The sequence below is a fragment of the Crinia signifera genome, chromosome 11, assembly GCF_055691185.1.
Source record: "Crinia signifera chromosome 11, ASM5569118v1, whole genome shotgun sequence".
NCBI lineage: Eukaryota > Metazoa > Chordata > Amphibia > Anura > Myobatrachidae > Crinia > Crinia signifera.
In genome coordinates this window covers 27,621,958-27,635,813 of record NC_139227.1, presented here as the reverse complement: position 1 = coordinate 27,635,813, position 13,856 = coordinate 27,621,958, and the positions used below count along the sequence as shown (strand labels likewise).

The 13,856-nt window shown below is 46.7% G+C and overlaps 1 protein-coding gene across 6 annotated transcripts in view; it reads right to left on the bottom strand.

Annotated features, from left to right (window-relative positions):
• The window catches only part of PMFBP1 (polyamine modulated factor 1 binding protein 1), a 112,123-nt gene that overhangs the window by 11,076 nt on the left and 87,191 nt on the right, over positions 1-13,856 (bottom strand). For all 6 annotated transcript variants that reach the window (XM_083163703.1, XM_083163706.1, XM_083163704.1 and 3 more), the window contains 16 exons: positions 12,827-13,015; positions 12,521-12,679; positions 12,358-12,441; positions 12,111-12,257; positions 11,756-11,902; positions 10,979-11,158; positions 10,811-10,894; positions 10,459-10,626; positions 10,240-10,323; positions 9,823-9,990; positions 9,516-9,737; positions 9,203-9,433; positions 2,770-3,000; positions 1,754-1,876; positions 1,545-1,671; positions 1,308-1,465 (listed from right to left, as the gene is read on the bottom strand). In XM_083163703.1, the coding sequence (XP_083019829.1) occupies positions 1,308-1,465; positions 1,545-1,671; positions 1,754-1,876; positions 2,770-3,000; positions 9,203-9,433; positions 9,516-9,737; positions 9,823-9,990; positions 10,240-10,323; positions 10,459-10,626; positions 10,811-10,894; positions 10,979-11,158; positions 11,756-11,902; positions 12,111-12,257; positions 12,358-12,441; positions 12,521-12,679; positions 12,827-13,015 (2,502 nt within the window). The remainder of the gene's footprint in view (positions 1-1,307; positions 1,466-1,544; positions 1,672-1,753; positions 1,877-2,769; positions 3,001-9,202; positions 9,434-9,515; positions 9,738-9,822; positions 9,991-10,239; positions 10,324-10,458; positions 10,627-10,810; positions 10,895-10,978; positions 11,159-11,755; positions 11,903-12,110; positions 12,258-12,357; positions 12,442-12,520; positions 12,680-12,826; positions 13,016-13,856) is intronic.

Sequence of the window (13,856 nt, the reverse complement as noted above, 5' to 3'; positions counted from 1 at the left end):
AGTTCTGTATGGGTCATTGGTACGGCCTCATCTAGAATACTGCGTCCAGTTCTGTATGGGTCATTGGTACGGCCTCATCTAGAAAACTATGTCCAGTTCTGTATAGGTCATTGGTACGACCTCATCTAGAATACTGCGCCCAGTTCTGTATAGGTCATTGGTACGGCCTCATCTAGAGTACTGTGTCCAGTTCTGTATAGGTTACTGGCAAGGCCTCATCTAGAATACTGTGCCCAGTTCTGTATAGGTCACTGGTACGACCTCATCTAGGACACTGTGCCCAGTTCTCTATAGGTCATTGGTACAACCTCATCTAGAATACTGTGCCCAGTTTTGTATAGGTCACTGGTATGGCCTCATCTAGAATACTGTGCCCAGTTCTGTATAGGTCACTGGTACAACCTCATCTAGAACACTGTGTCCAGTTCTGGAGGCCATATCTCCAGATATAAATACATTAGAAACTGGACAAAGGAGGGCAACTAAAATGGTGCATGGCCTACATCACAAAACTTACCCAAAGAGCCTAAAAGAATGTAATTTTATTTAATTTATTTTATAGTTTGAAGAAGAGAGATGGGAAAGGGAGACATGATAGACACATGATATACCAATGGTATTAACAAGGTCCAGGAGAGAAACATTCATCATAGGAACTACTAGAACATACTAGAACACAAGGACAGACACTGACACTGGGGGGGGGGGGGGGAGGTTCAGGGGACATCTGAGGAAAAAAAAATCCCGTCACAGAAAGAGTAGTGGACAAGTGGAAGTGCCTCCCATCAGGGGTGGTAGAGGCTACGACAGTAGAGCAATGTAAACATGCATAAGATAAGCATAAGGATATCCTTACAAAGAACTAATGGTTCAATAAGGGTTGAGATTGGCTACAGGAAAAAAAAGTGGTAGAGTACATGGACCACAGGGTTCTTATCTGCAGTCAAATTCTATATCTCTATGCATTGGCTGTTTGAACCCATTGGAAAGGGTAATTTTGAATAAATTGCTACTGTATCCTAACCAATCAGATGCTCACCAGCTGCACTGGTACTGAGCACTCAGGATGGTAAATCAGAGGGATTAATGCCTGTATAGAGGAGCACTCCGCACAAACTGATGACATTCTACACTGACTGCTTCCCCCACTAGCTGTATTCACCTAAGGTGCGCCTGGCCCGATTCTCCTTTTCAGGCGCAAGGGGTGTTGGGGGTTTTGAACCTTTGCCCCTAGTTCTTAGATAATAACCCCGCCCCCAGTCTGGTTGTATTGCCGTCACTGGTGGATTCCACTCTGTATCTCTCACCTGCTCCTTGTGGGTGGTGAGCTTACTGCTCTCTTTCAGCTCCTCCTGCAGTTTGTGGATCTGCTGCTGTTGCTCGGAGACCAGATGTTTGTGCTCTTGCACCTGTGCTTCTGTGTTCTTGCGCAAGCTACTGACCTCCTGCTGCAGCCGCTCGATGTCTGGGTGGAGAGCACACACAGTGAGAAGCCCTGTAGTCATTGCACAATCCCCAGCTAGGCAGTGCCGGCCTGGCCTCACCTTTCAGCGTGCTGTTCCTCTGCTCCCTCTCCTTCCCCAAATCCAGTTTTACTTCCAGGAGGAGATTTTGATTCCGTTCAGTTTCCTGCATCTGTTTCCGGACTTCTTCTTCGGAATGGCTCAGTTCCTGCACACGGTGGTATAATGTTAATACACAAAGAGCGCAGGAGTGACTGGTGGGTATGGATGTAACAGAAGCGGTCACCGACCTGCGTCAGCTGGCGAACTAGTCTCTCCAACTCTGCGTAGCTGCCGTCGCTGCATCTGTGCGAAGCTTTGTAGGTGGAAAAGTCCGTCTGCAGTTTAACTAGGTCCTCCTCCAGCTCCACCACCTATCACAAGACAGAACACACTGCTCCATAAGTATAAAGACAGTAACCGAACCTCAGCAGATGGTATACTCTGCATTATAAGTATGAAGGCTCTAGAGTCAGAGACTGTGGGGCAGATGTATGAAGCAGTGATAAGGGAGGAGCAGTGGCCCATGGCAACCAATCAGCACTGAAGTAACATCTATCATTTGCATAATATAAAGTTATTAGGCTGATTGGTTGCCCTGGGCCACTTCTCCTCTGCTCACTTCTCCTCCCTTAACTGAAGGTTATACACATAACTGTGGGCCTGATTCAGATCATGGCAGATGTGCTGCTCATGCTGTATTTGTTGGGTCAGCGGCAGCTGGCTTAGTGACCTCCCCATGGGTCTCGCTGCCGGGCGCCGGTGTCACAGATGATTTGATGGGGTGTTCTAGGATGCAGCTCAAATAACGACTGCAAGCAGTAGGTGTAACACGTCCATGTAAGCAGCAGCGATAGCATCCAGGACTACATCTGAATCAGGCCCTGTAGGCGGCACCACAGCCCAGGTTCCTGATCAGTGCGCCAAGTCTACAGTGCTTAATAACCACAGGGATGTGCAACGTCCTCCTATTGTGGAGACTCAGAGAAAAGCCTATGTGCTTGTACAGACCCTTGTACGACACTCAGCGGCCAGGTCTGAATCTCTGTATAATCTACATGATTACATCTGATCGCCCAGTGTCCAGGTAAGAACCCCACATATCAGCTCACTTACACCAAAATGATCTCCATGCTGCTAGTTCATAAGCTGGAGTGAGGACAGGGTCACCCTGCTACAAGGAGCAATGTACGGTATATACAGTATATCCTGCGTGACATGCCAGCTCTCCGTAGAGGAATCCCAGCTGCTGGCAGACTGCACGCACCTGGTTCTGAAGCCTGGCTGCGTGCTCCCGGACTGACTGAAGAATCTCTTCGCTCTCCTGCGCTTGCTCGCGGCTTGAACTCAAGTCTGTCTGTGTGGCCTGAAGTTCACGTGTCAGCTGATCGATGGCTTCTTCACAGCTCTCCAGATCAGAGCATTTACCCTCCAGCTCCTGCTGCAGAACCAGGAGCTCCCCGCGCAGTGACGAGAGACGAGTATCACGCTCAGACACCTACGGATATGGAATGATTATTTACATATAAAGCTAAAGCCTGTACTGAAACGGCTATCCGTGTACACGGCCAGGTTCTTCCTGAGGCCCACTACATGAGGCGGAGTGTTCTCTATGGATTGTTCATCTCACTCGGAACTTTCCTAATTGTATTAGTTACTCAAGTCCTCCAAAAACGAAAAACTTTATACGTCGTATAAACTCAACATCCTCATACACTGCATGAAGACGGTGGTGTGCTCAGATACTTAATGCAACGGATTCGGTATGAAATCCCGACGGTCAAAATCCCGACAGGGTCAAAATACCGACAAGGACAAAATCCCGACATTTAAAATTCGGACAAGGTCAAAATACCGACATATAGAATGTACAGGTGAAACACTCAAAACAACTTTCGGTCGACATGGGTTTTTTCACAGTTTTTTGACCCGAATGTCAACACAGTCGACATGGACACAGTTGGAAGTGAACCGCAGCTGCTCGCTATTCTTCGGGCACGGTGCCTCGGCACACTATTTTATTCTCTCACCACGCCCTAGTGGATGGTAGGGCATGAAATACTGCCTGTCGGCACATGTCGGGTCAAAAAACAGTGAAAAAACCCATGTCGACCTCGCGACCTGTCGACCAAAAATCATGTTGACCGTTTCACCTGTACATTCTATATGCCGGTATTTTGACCTTGTCGGGATTTTAAATGTCGGGATTTTGTCCTTGTCGGGATTTTAAATGTTGGGATTTTGTCCTTGTCGGGATTTTAAATGTTGGGATTTTATCCTTGTCGGCATTTTGACCCTGTCGGGATTTTGACTGCATCCCAGTGCAACACATATCCATGGCATGTCCTGCGTTATAGGCTTAATAAATAGGTTTTTATACTTATCCACACCAATTGTTACCTGTATCTGGCACAGCGGCTGAGCAATTACCGGCCAATCCAAGTGCCTAATTCAGCATGAGAACCAGAGAATTCGCAGTGGACTGCGAGCAGATAGTCGCCACCCAGACAGAGAAACCGCCACTTGCAAAATTGCGCATGTGTCACAAATAGCGACGTATTCGCAGATCCATTCGCAAAAACCAATCTGTTCAAGCCTGGAAGTGGTCATCGCTGACGCCAGAGATCCACCCAAAAACCCCCTGGGCACACCTGTGCTTTCATCCTGAACACCTATGCATGCGCTCGATTTGCGAATTCTCTGATTGGCAATCGAGGCTGAATTTGGTCCAATGTGCAGTCTCCGAAACATTTAAATGTATTTAGCCAACAGGTGTTTCACGAAATGCGTTTAACCTGGTGACGGATTCTACCTTACCAAATAGGAGTATATCACCGGTAGAAAGGATATCCTTGATTAGATGGTAGAAATGACCCAGGATAAGTATTCCCATTGCTATAGCATGAACAGGTATTAGGCAGCATAAGGAACAAACATGTACAGTATGGAACTGCGCGGCCTGGGACCGAGTTGGATTTAAGATAATATGAAGTAAGCAGAGGGACTGCGATAGGTTACAGACGTCACATGGGAGGTGAGGTTCATTCCCCACAGACGCATGGAGAATAGACTAAGGGGAGGGGCGAAAGGGTTAAGGCAACAATAAGGAAGATACCATGATACAGGTGTGTCCTTATATATCGAACCTCACTCCACAGGTGAGATTTAATAGGATGAGAGATTCAGAAAGTGATAGATTTGGTAAGAAATCTCCAGTTTTTTAAAGCGGCAATCATTTACACTGCAAAACCAGTTTAATTTTGCATTGTGAATGATTGCCGCTTTAAAAAAATTGGAGATTTCTTACCAAATCTCTCACTGAATCTCTCATCCTTGTGTATTCAATCCCGGGTGTATTTTTTGCAAACTCGACTCACTCTATTCAATCCCAGTGCTGGTTTATCGCCTCAGCGAGAAGCACAGCATCGCCAAAATTGCTGCAAAATCACCTATTTTGCCGAATTCTCTGCAATTTCCGTACGTTTTTGGTCCCCTTGGTCCCCCCCCCCCCCCCCAAAGTGAAACGGCATAGGTGAAAATGGATTCAAAAACGGGTGAAAAACACCCATGATTGAATACTAATTAGCAAATTATTGCAGATTTTTCACCTGGCCAGAGAATTTGCCTGGGATTGAATACCCCCCTAGGACCAGGATGTTTGATGCATCTGCAGCAATGATGCACAATGACACGTCTGTAATCAGGGCCAGTGCAAGGTTTTTTGGCACCCTAGGCAAAATCTTCTGCGCCCCAACCCCCACAACACAATTTACACACTTTACTAATTAATCATGTGAAAGTACAGAGAGAGGAAACATCTTATATGTTTCTTTGCCACCATTCATACATACCCATACATATGCACACACACACATATAAATATACATCCATACACTGCCTGAGAGAGATAAAGAGAGAGGGTGACAGAGACAGGGAGTGGGGTAAAAAGAGAGAGCACAGGAGACAAAGTAGAGAGAAAAATGGGTACAGGGAGAGGGTGACAAAGTTGAAAGAGATGAGGTGGGGAGAAAAAGAGGAGGAGAGGGGGGTGACAGAGTGTGAGGGACGGGAGGAGAAAGGGGGGTGAGGTGAGAAGGGGTGAGAGATGGTGAGTTGATGGGGGCGAGGTGACAGGTGGTGATGCGGGGAGGGGGAGGATGTACGTTTTGATTGCACTAGCATTGGTGGGCCTTACTTTAACTGGCGCTGGCAGCTGCTGCTGCATCTCTTGCTCCCACCCACCGCTGAAGGGGGGGGGGGGGTAACAGGACAGCAGCCTCTGCCAGCACGGCACTAGTATTTACAACAACAACAAAAAAAACTTTAAAAAGAAAATGGATAAGGGCTTTGCCTTAGGCCCTCCCAAAGCCACCCTCTGTAGTTATTCCATTGTATATCCCCTTCCCGACATTTGACGTACATGTACGTCATGGTCGGGAAGTACTTCCCGACATTTGACGTACATGTACGTCATGACTTCTAACTGTCACTGCGTCTAGAGACGCAGTGACAGTTAGGTGATGTCTGCTGTCCCTGACAGCAGACATCCCCCCTCGCCGCCCAGGGGGGGCAGGGGTGCCCCCCCCGGTCGGCGATCGCTGTGATTGGCTGTTCAAATCTGAACAGCCATTCACAGCGTTTCCTGTGTTACCGGCGGCTAAGCCGCTCGGTAACACAGGGATCGGTGGTGATCGGTGCTGTCAAGTACAGCACCGATCACCACCGATGTGCAGCCCCCCCTCGAACCCGCCGGGCACTCACCCGGCAGCAGCAGCAGCTCCCCCGGAGCGTCTGGAGCGCACGCAGCGCTGCCCTCCTCCCCCCTCCCCCCCGCAGCAGCAGCATCAAGCTGCAGAAAAAGTTAAAAATTAAATATATGCACTGAAAAAATATATTTATATATATATATATATATATATATATATATATATATATATATATACACACACACATATATATATATATATATATATATATATATATATGTGTGTGTGTATATATATGTATATATATATATATATACACATATATATATATATATATATATATATATATATGTGTGTGTGTGTGTGTGTGTGTATATACCGCACAGATTACCACCGATCGCCAGCCCCCCCCCCTCCCACCCGGCAGCCCCCCTCCCTCCCACCCACCCGGCTGCCGCAGCGCCAGCACCCCTCCCACCCCCCCGCCAGCCGCAGCGCCAGCCCCCCTCCCAAAGCTGGTGACTAAAATGGGGTCACTTGTGGGGGGGTTCCACTGTATTGGTGCTTCGGGGGTCTTGCTAATGCGACATAGCACCCACCATTCATTCCACCACCAAAAATCACTCCTTCCCTTCTGAGTCCTGCCATGCACCCAACTGGTATTTTTTGGTCACACGTGAGGCATTGCCGTACTCGGGAGAAATTGGGGCACAGATTTTGGGGTGCTTTGTCTCCTTCATTCCTTGTGAAAATAAAAAATTTTGAGCCAGAACTGCATTTTTCTGTAAAAAATTACATTTTTTTACACAAAAATGCAGATCTGGCTCAAAATTTTTCATTTTCACAAGGAATGAAGGAGACAAAGCACCCCAAAATCTGTGCCCCAATTTCTCCCGAGTACGGCAATGCCTCATGTGTGACCAAAAAATACCAGTTGGGTGCATGGCAGGACTCAGAAGGGAAGGAGTGATTTTTGGATTTTGCAGCACAGATTCTGGTTGAATGACCCCCGAAACACCCATACAGTGGAACCCCCCCACAAGTGACCCCATTTTGCAAACTACACCCTTCAGGGAATTCATCAAGGGGTATAGTGTACATTTCAAACCCCCCGGGGTTTCACCAATTTTGATACAACTGAGCTGTGAAAATGAAAAATTAATTTTTTTCATTTTCACTGCCCAGTTGTACCACAATTGGTGAAACCCCTGGGGGTTTGAAATGTACACTATACCCCTAGATGAATTCCCTGAAGGGTGTAGTTTGCAAAATGGGGTCACTTGTGGGGGGGTACCTAACTTTTAGCATCTTATGGTGCCTAGAAACCTACATTGTGCCTAAAAAATAATCTCATAAAAAGGAGGCTCCAAAATCAAGTAGGTGCTCCTTCTATTATGAAGCCTGTGGTTTGGTCACCGTGCACACTAGGGCCACATATAGGATATTTATGAAAACCAAAGAATTGGGGGAATCAATTTTTAGTCACATTTCTCTAGTAAAATCTACTGTGTTCCTTAGAAAAATGTATTAAAATTGCAAATCTGCAAAAAAAATGAAATTTTGAAATTTCACCTACACTTTCTTTTAATTCCTGTGAAACACCTAAAGGGTTAACAAACTTCCAAAATGCTGTTTTGAATACTGTGAGGGGTGCAGTTTTTGAAATGGCATCATTTATGGGGGTGTCTCACATACAAGTCACTCAAAGTCACATCATAACTGACCTGGTCCCTAAAAAAATCAGAGTTTGAAATTTTCTTGAAAATTTAAGAATTTGCTATTCATATTTGAAGCCTCCTAGTGTCCAAAAAAATGAAAAGGAGGTTGAAATAATGATTGCAACAAAAAGTAGACATATGGTCTTTGTTAGTTATTAACTATTTTGAGTGGTATGTTTATTTGTCTCACAAGCAGAAAATGTGACATTTTGCAAATTGCAAAATTTTCCATTTTTTCACGAAATTTTGGTATTTTTCACAAAAAAACACAGACTGTATCGACCCAAATTTACCACTAATTTGAAGTACAATGTGTCACGAGAAAACAATCTCAAAATCACTGGGATAAGTAAAAGCAAAAAAAAGTTATCCCCACTTAAGTGAAACATGTCAGATTTGAAAAAAATGGCTCTGTCAGGAACGCAAAAACTGGCTCTGTCAGGAAGGGGATATACATCCATCCATTGCATCCATATATACATACAGCGCATACTGTACACATACACATCCATAGTTACACCCCCTCTCTCATATAGACATCCATCACCTCCTTACATACATGCATATACTGTCTCCATACATACTGCCATACACTGCCTTGCGCACACACACACACACACACACACACACACACACACAACACATAAACCATGCCCTGCATCCCTATATCCACCCCACCCCCACCTCCAGCACATTGTAATCACTAAGTTCTACCCATGGGGGTAGCTCTAGGTAGCGACTAGTCCAAGTGAGAAAGATCATACATCTTACGGCTGGCCGTGTTGGCAGGGGTGCTTTCTGCTTCACTGGCGGGTTCAGGGTACCGCCGGCCAGGTAACCGCTGGTGGGGAGGCGGCGGCGCTAGTTCCAGCTGCTGCCGCTGACTGACTAGCTCTCCCGGTGGGGAGGCGCTGGTCCCCGCTGTTGCCGCTTACTGCCTAGTGCCACTGGTCCCCACTGCTGCTGCTGATGAGGGGCGGGCGGGCGGCTGCTGAGTGTCTGGCGTCCGGGGTGCTTACCCTCAATCCTCCTCTCTCAGTTACTGCAGAAACGTGTTTTTTAAACTGCTGAAAAAAGGCAGCAGCTACTCACAGGAACCGCTACTGCCACCAACACACTTAATTTAAATGTTGGGCTAAAGAAGAGGCGCCCTCTAGTGGCCGGAGCCCTAGGCAGCTGCCTAATGGTAGCACCGGCCCTGTCTGTAATACTGTATAACCTCTGTACATATGCCACAGCCAATAGTTACTTGTGCAAAACTAAGCATTGGGCACACCTCTAGCTTCAATTCCCGCAGGTCATCTTCCATCTGCCGGAGACTGGCCTCCTGTTCCCCGACCCGGCTCACGCAGGCCTGGTACTTGCTTCGGTACAGCTCCATGCTGCTATTTGATGAGCTGCAAAGACTCTCCGCGCTCACCGCTCGCTCCTCTGCGTCCCACAGTTGTTTCTGCAGCTTCTGTGCTTCCTCGTCTCGCTGGCGCAGCTCGGCATCCCGCTCCGACACCTGGGAGGACACCTCGTGTGAGAGACTTGCTGAGAATCACTGTAAGCACACTATAAAAATGTCCTTAGCAAACAGTAGTTACCTGCTCCTCAAGCTGCAGCTGCAAATGCTGCGCAAGGGTTATGTCCTGCGAGAGCCTCTCCACTCTCACTCGGTAGTGCTGAAGCTCCAGCTCCTGCTCCTTGTGGCTGCTGCTTACAGATTCCAGCTTCTCCTGTAACCGCAGAGAATCGCTTCTCAGGCAATCTGTATCCACCTGATGTGTGTGTCTCAGCGATGAGAGCTGCTGCTGCAGCTTCTGAACCTAGAACCGGAACGATAGGTTTTACAGATGCCACAGAAACATCCCCCCCCGGTTGCCACTCTACATATCCCGCCGCCTCTCTCACCTCAGCAAGATTGTCCTCCCTTTCTTGTTGCAGCCTCTGGATAAGGGCTTCATTGTCCAGGCCCGTCTTTTCCCGTTCCGAGCAGATCTCTTGGAGGCTTTGAACATCGCTTTGCAGGTTCTTGAGCTTGGTCCGTGTGGTGCTCAGCTCCTCAACGCGTTCCGCTAGCTGCAAAATGCAAGTCCATGCTGTTATGAGCTAATGCTGTACAACCATTGCTCATCGGAAAGAACTGTTACATATGGCAGAAGTACTAATTGACTTGTTGTTGAAATACAGTTTTGTCCATACAAAATGTATAATACAAGAATTCTTCTTGTAGCTTGAGGAGTTTCAGCTAAAAGTCATTTTCCCACACACATCCATTTTAATAATAACCTTTTTAAATCAAGTTCCCCACCCAGTCGCCATTGGTACCTCGTTCCGTGCTTGCTGTAACTCCTGTTCTCTAGCAATGAGATCTGTGTGGAGGCTCAGAATCACCTGATCCCGGCTGGAGACCTGGGGTTTTGAAGCAATCAACAGTAAATGATAGAGTCCGTGAGTCACTTATGTCAAGGGAAATAAGAAGTGACAAAAGACAGAAGGATATGCATAGCTGGAGAGTCATACAACAGACTGTCTCTATCTTATGACCTCTTTCTGGGCGGCTTTGTGCTTCTCGCTGACGATCGCCAGATCACACTCTAGTTTCTCCATGTTACTGGTCAGCTGGGATATCTGATTGTCTTTCAAGCTCCGCTCCTCTGTTGAAGCTAATAGTTCTTGTTGCTTCTGCTCCAGCACGGACTGACACTGAGACAGCTGATCAGAAGGAAACAGAAAGTGTGGAAGACTAACTATATGCATTGAAAATAGTCCTGCCACTTTCCCAGTACGCCTTCATCTTTTTAGTGCAGTAATGTCAATAATAAGGAGTATTAGAAAATCTGACCTATCAGGTCAGCCTGAAAGCAGAGGAAGTCTGGCCAACGTCATGCCAACGTACCTGACTCTTGCATGCGTCGTGCTGTTCTCCTAATGTGGCTAGTTCCTGCTGGAGAGTCCCAATTTTCATCTCTCTGTTCTGGACCTGTGGGCACACGACGAGGGAGATGTAGCTATATAAAATGCATTCTAGAAAATAGATACTAGAACAGTGAATTTTTGCACGTACCTGCACATCTGCCTCTTTTCTGCATTCCTCCTTTTTCTGTTTAGCAGTCTGCAGAGCATCTTGGGAGCTTTGTAGTTGTTCCTTAAAGGATTGGATTTCAGTGTCTCTCCTGGTAATATCAAGCCGCATAGACTCTGCCTGGAGAAGGGCCTCACTTAGACACTGATCGCTCTGCGATACCTGAGAATGCAAAGACGTAACATGGTGAAATCTGAAGCGGTAGGGAGAGACCAGATACAAACAGGAGATCCCAGGGAGCAGAAAATGGGACAAAGAGCTATGACAAGATGGCAGCGACAGTGAAGCATGGTGGATGATGGTCACCAGAGAAGAAAGCAAATGTAAGGAAAAGACCATTAGCAGAATGATTGGTGATCCACAAGAAAGTGACAAAAGGATGAGAAGAAGAGATCAGGTGCAGAAAAAAAGAAGACAGCACTAGGAGAAACAAGCATATGAAGAAGACCAGAATACGAAGAGTGGAGGTGATGATCAGAAGGCCAAACAGAAGAATGGGAGCACAATTTGGACCAGAGTTAGGGGAAATAGGTGTAAGAAGGAACCGATATGGAAGAGCAGGCCAACCAGCCACAGAGAGCAAGGTCCAGAGGAGCAGTAGCAGCAGACATGGGAAGAAGGTCCAAGAGCTGCTGGAAGAAAACAAAGAAGAGTACAGGTCCACAAAAATACTACCGAGGAGACCAGTGGTAGATCAGCAGTGGAGAGAGCAGCTAGTTAGAGGCAGACAGAACCACAAGGAAGACAGCCGTGGAATACCTCTTTCTGAAGCTGGTGGACCTTGCTTTTGAGGGCATCTCTTTCTTCCTGGATTACAGTGATCTTCTCACAAGCAGTCTCCTGCTCAGACTCACAAGTTGCCAGCTGGGCTTGCAGTCTCTCTGTGGCTCTAGTCTGCAACTGTATCTATAAAAGAGACACTGGAAATTGGCAGGACATCTATATGGCATACATTGTTCCAGATTATAGCTGGCTGCAGATTGACTAGATGTTCTGCTGATTGACTTTATCTTGATTTCTTTACCTTTGCCGGTGTTGGATGCATATGACGGAAGCCTACCTACAGTGTATCTACTGGCCCAGTGTCCAGGGCTTGCTGTAGCGATCATCTTACCTTATGTTCTAAATCCTCCTGCTGGATGCTCAGGTCTTGGATCTCTCTCTGCAATCGAAGAATTGTCTCGGACAATGAGGACTTCTCAGTACGACACAACGACAGCTCCTCATGGAGACTTTTCTGAGTAGACTCCAGCTGCTGGACCTGAGAAGGAAAGCGTATGATGAATATATCACATAAATTCAGGGCTCCATCCTTGCATTTCACCTTTCAGAAGTCCAAGGATTTACGTGCAGCCCCTCACCTTATCTTCTGCATGCTGCAGCTGTCTCCTCAGCACCTGCACCTCTTTATGTAGACGTTCCGCCTGCTGCTCCTTTTGGTTCAGCTGTAACAAGCAGAGATGCAGCATCATCACAGTAACTCATAGACAGAGATAAGTATGTGCTTATGCTAAATGTATGTACCTTGCTGCTAGTCACACTGTTCTGCTCACTTAAAGCCAGGCTCTGGGTCTCCAGCTCAGCATGAAGAGTGCCCGTCTCCTGTTCTAGACGCTGGCTGTGTTCCTGGAGCCGTAACCGTTCTTCCTGCAGCTCCTGCAGGGACCTTTCCTGATTCAGAAGCTGGAAAGAAATGGGGGTCAGAGGATTTGGGGGTTCACATATTCCGCTATAGGCTGTCTTATCTACAGTAGAATGGCTGCGGATACAAAGAAGCCCATTGTCTTCTGTCTGGTGTGTTCTCTATGTAGGAACTGCATCGGTGCTGACCTGCTCGCGGGTTCTGTGAAGACTCTCCAGCGTGCTCCGATGTTCTCTCTGCAGCTCTGTGTTCTTTCTCTCCTGCTCCAGAACCCAATCCTGCAGCTCCACTGCTTCTCTCTGAGACCTGCTGTATCTCCCTCGCAGGGAGGCTGCCTCCGCCTGTGCCCCCTGCAGCTCTTCCTGCATAGCGCTCAGCTGCAAGAGAAGGCCGGTCTGTAACATGTGCCCAGAAGTGCGGTCTGGAGCATAGCAACATTTACATCATGTGTAATGCAGAGTCTGCTCGTCATTTTAACACCTCCTGCATAGAGATCACGTTTACTATGTCAACGCTAGAATGTGACTTATTGTCAATTTGGTGAAAATGCAAACACGAGTGACACAGTTTTAGAGGTACAATGGAAATTGAGTGTTGACATTATGTCTATGTCGGCAGAAGTGTTGATGTGCTGATTGTCAACATATATGTCACCTTGTGGAGTTTCATGTCTGCATGGTCACTGTTAACATAATATGTATATAAACAGGTAGAACAATCCCCACAGCATAGATTGCCAATTACAGGACAATGGCTTATTGTTGTCAGGTAAGTCAGGTGTGTGGAGAGAATCTCACTTTACCGTCTATGTGGTTGCTACCTCTTTGCCTGATCTCTGCGTTATCCTTACTTAGCCATGCCCAAAATATAGTCATACCCCACCTCTGGGAAGAGATAGAGGGATCATGGACAAAGAAAGCAAACAAAGGAACTGTACTTAATACTAATGCAGCAAGCAGAGATATCAGCACAACTAGCACATATTGTTTCTACTTTCCTCTCTCAAAACACACATTTAAAATAGGGCGACAGCCCCTTAAGTTATAGTCTACAGCTGTACATGATATGCTATGACCTTTTACTAATGAATGCCAGCTTTTTTTTTTTTTGCAGTAAACACAGCATATATTGCAGATTTTATTTCTCTTGCCTCAGGTCAGGTGATGTAAAATCCCCAATAGTAGCAGCTATTGGTAATTCAGTTATTCCCCAGGAATC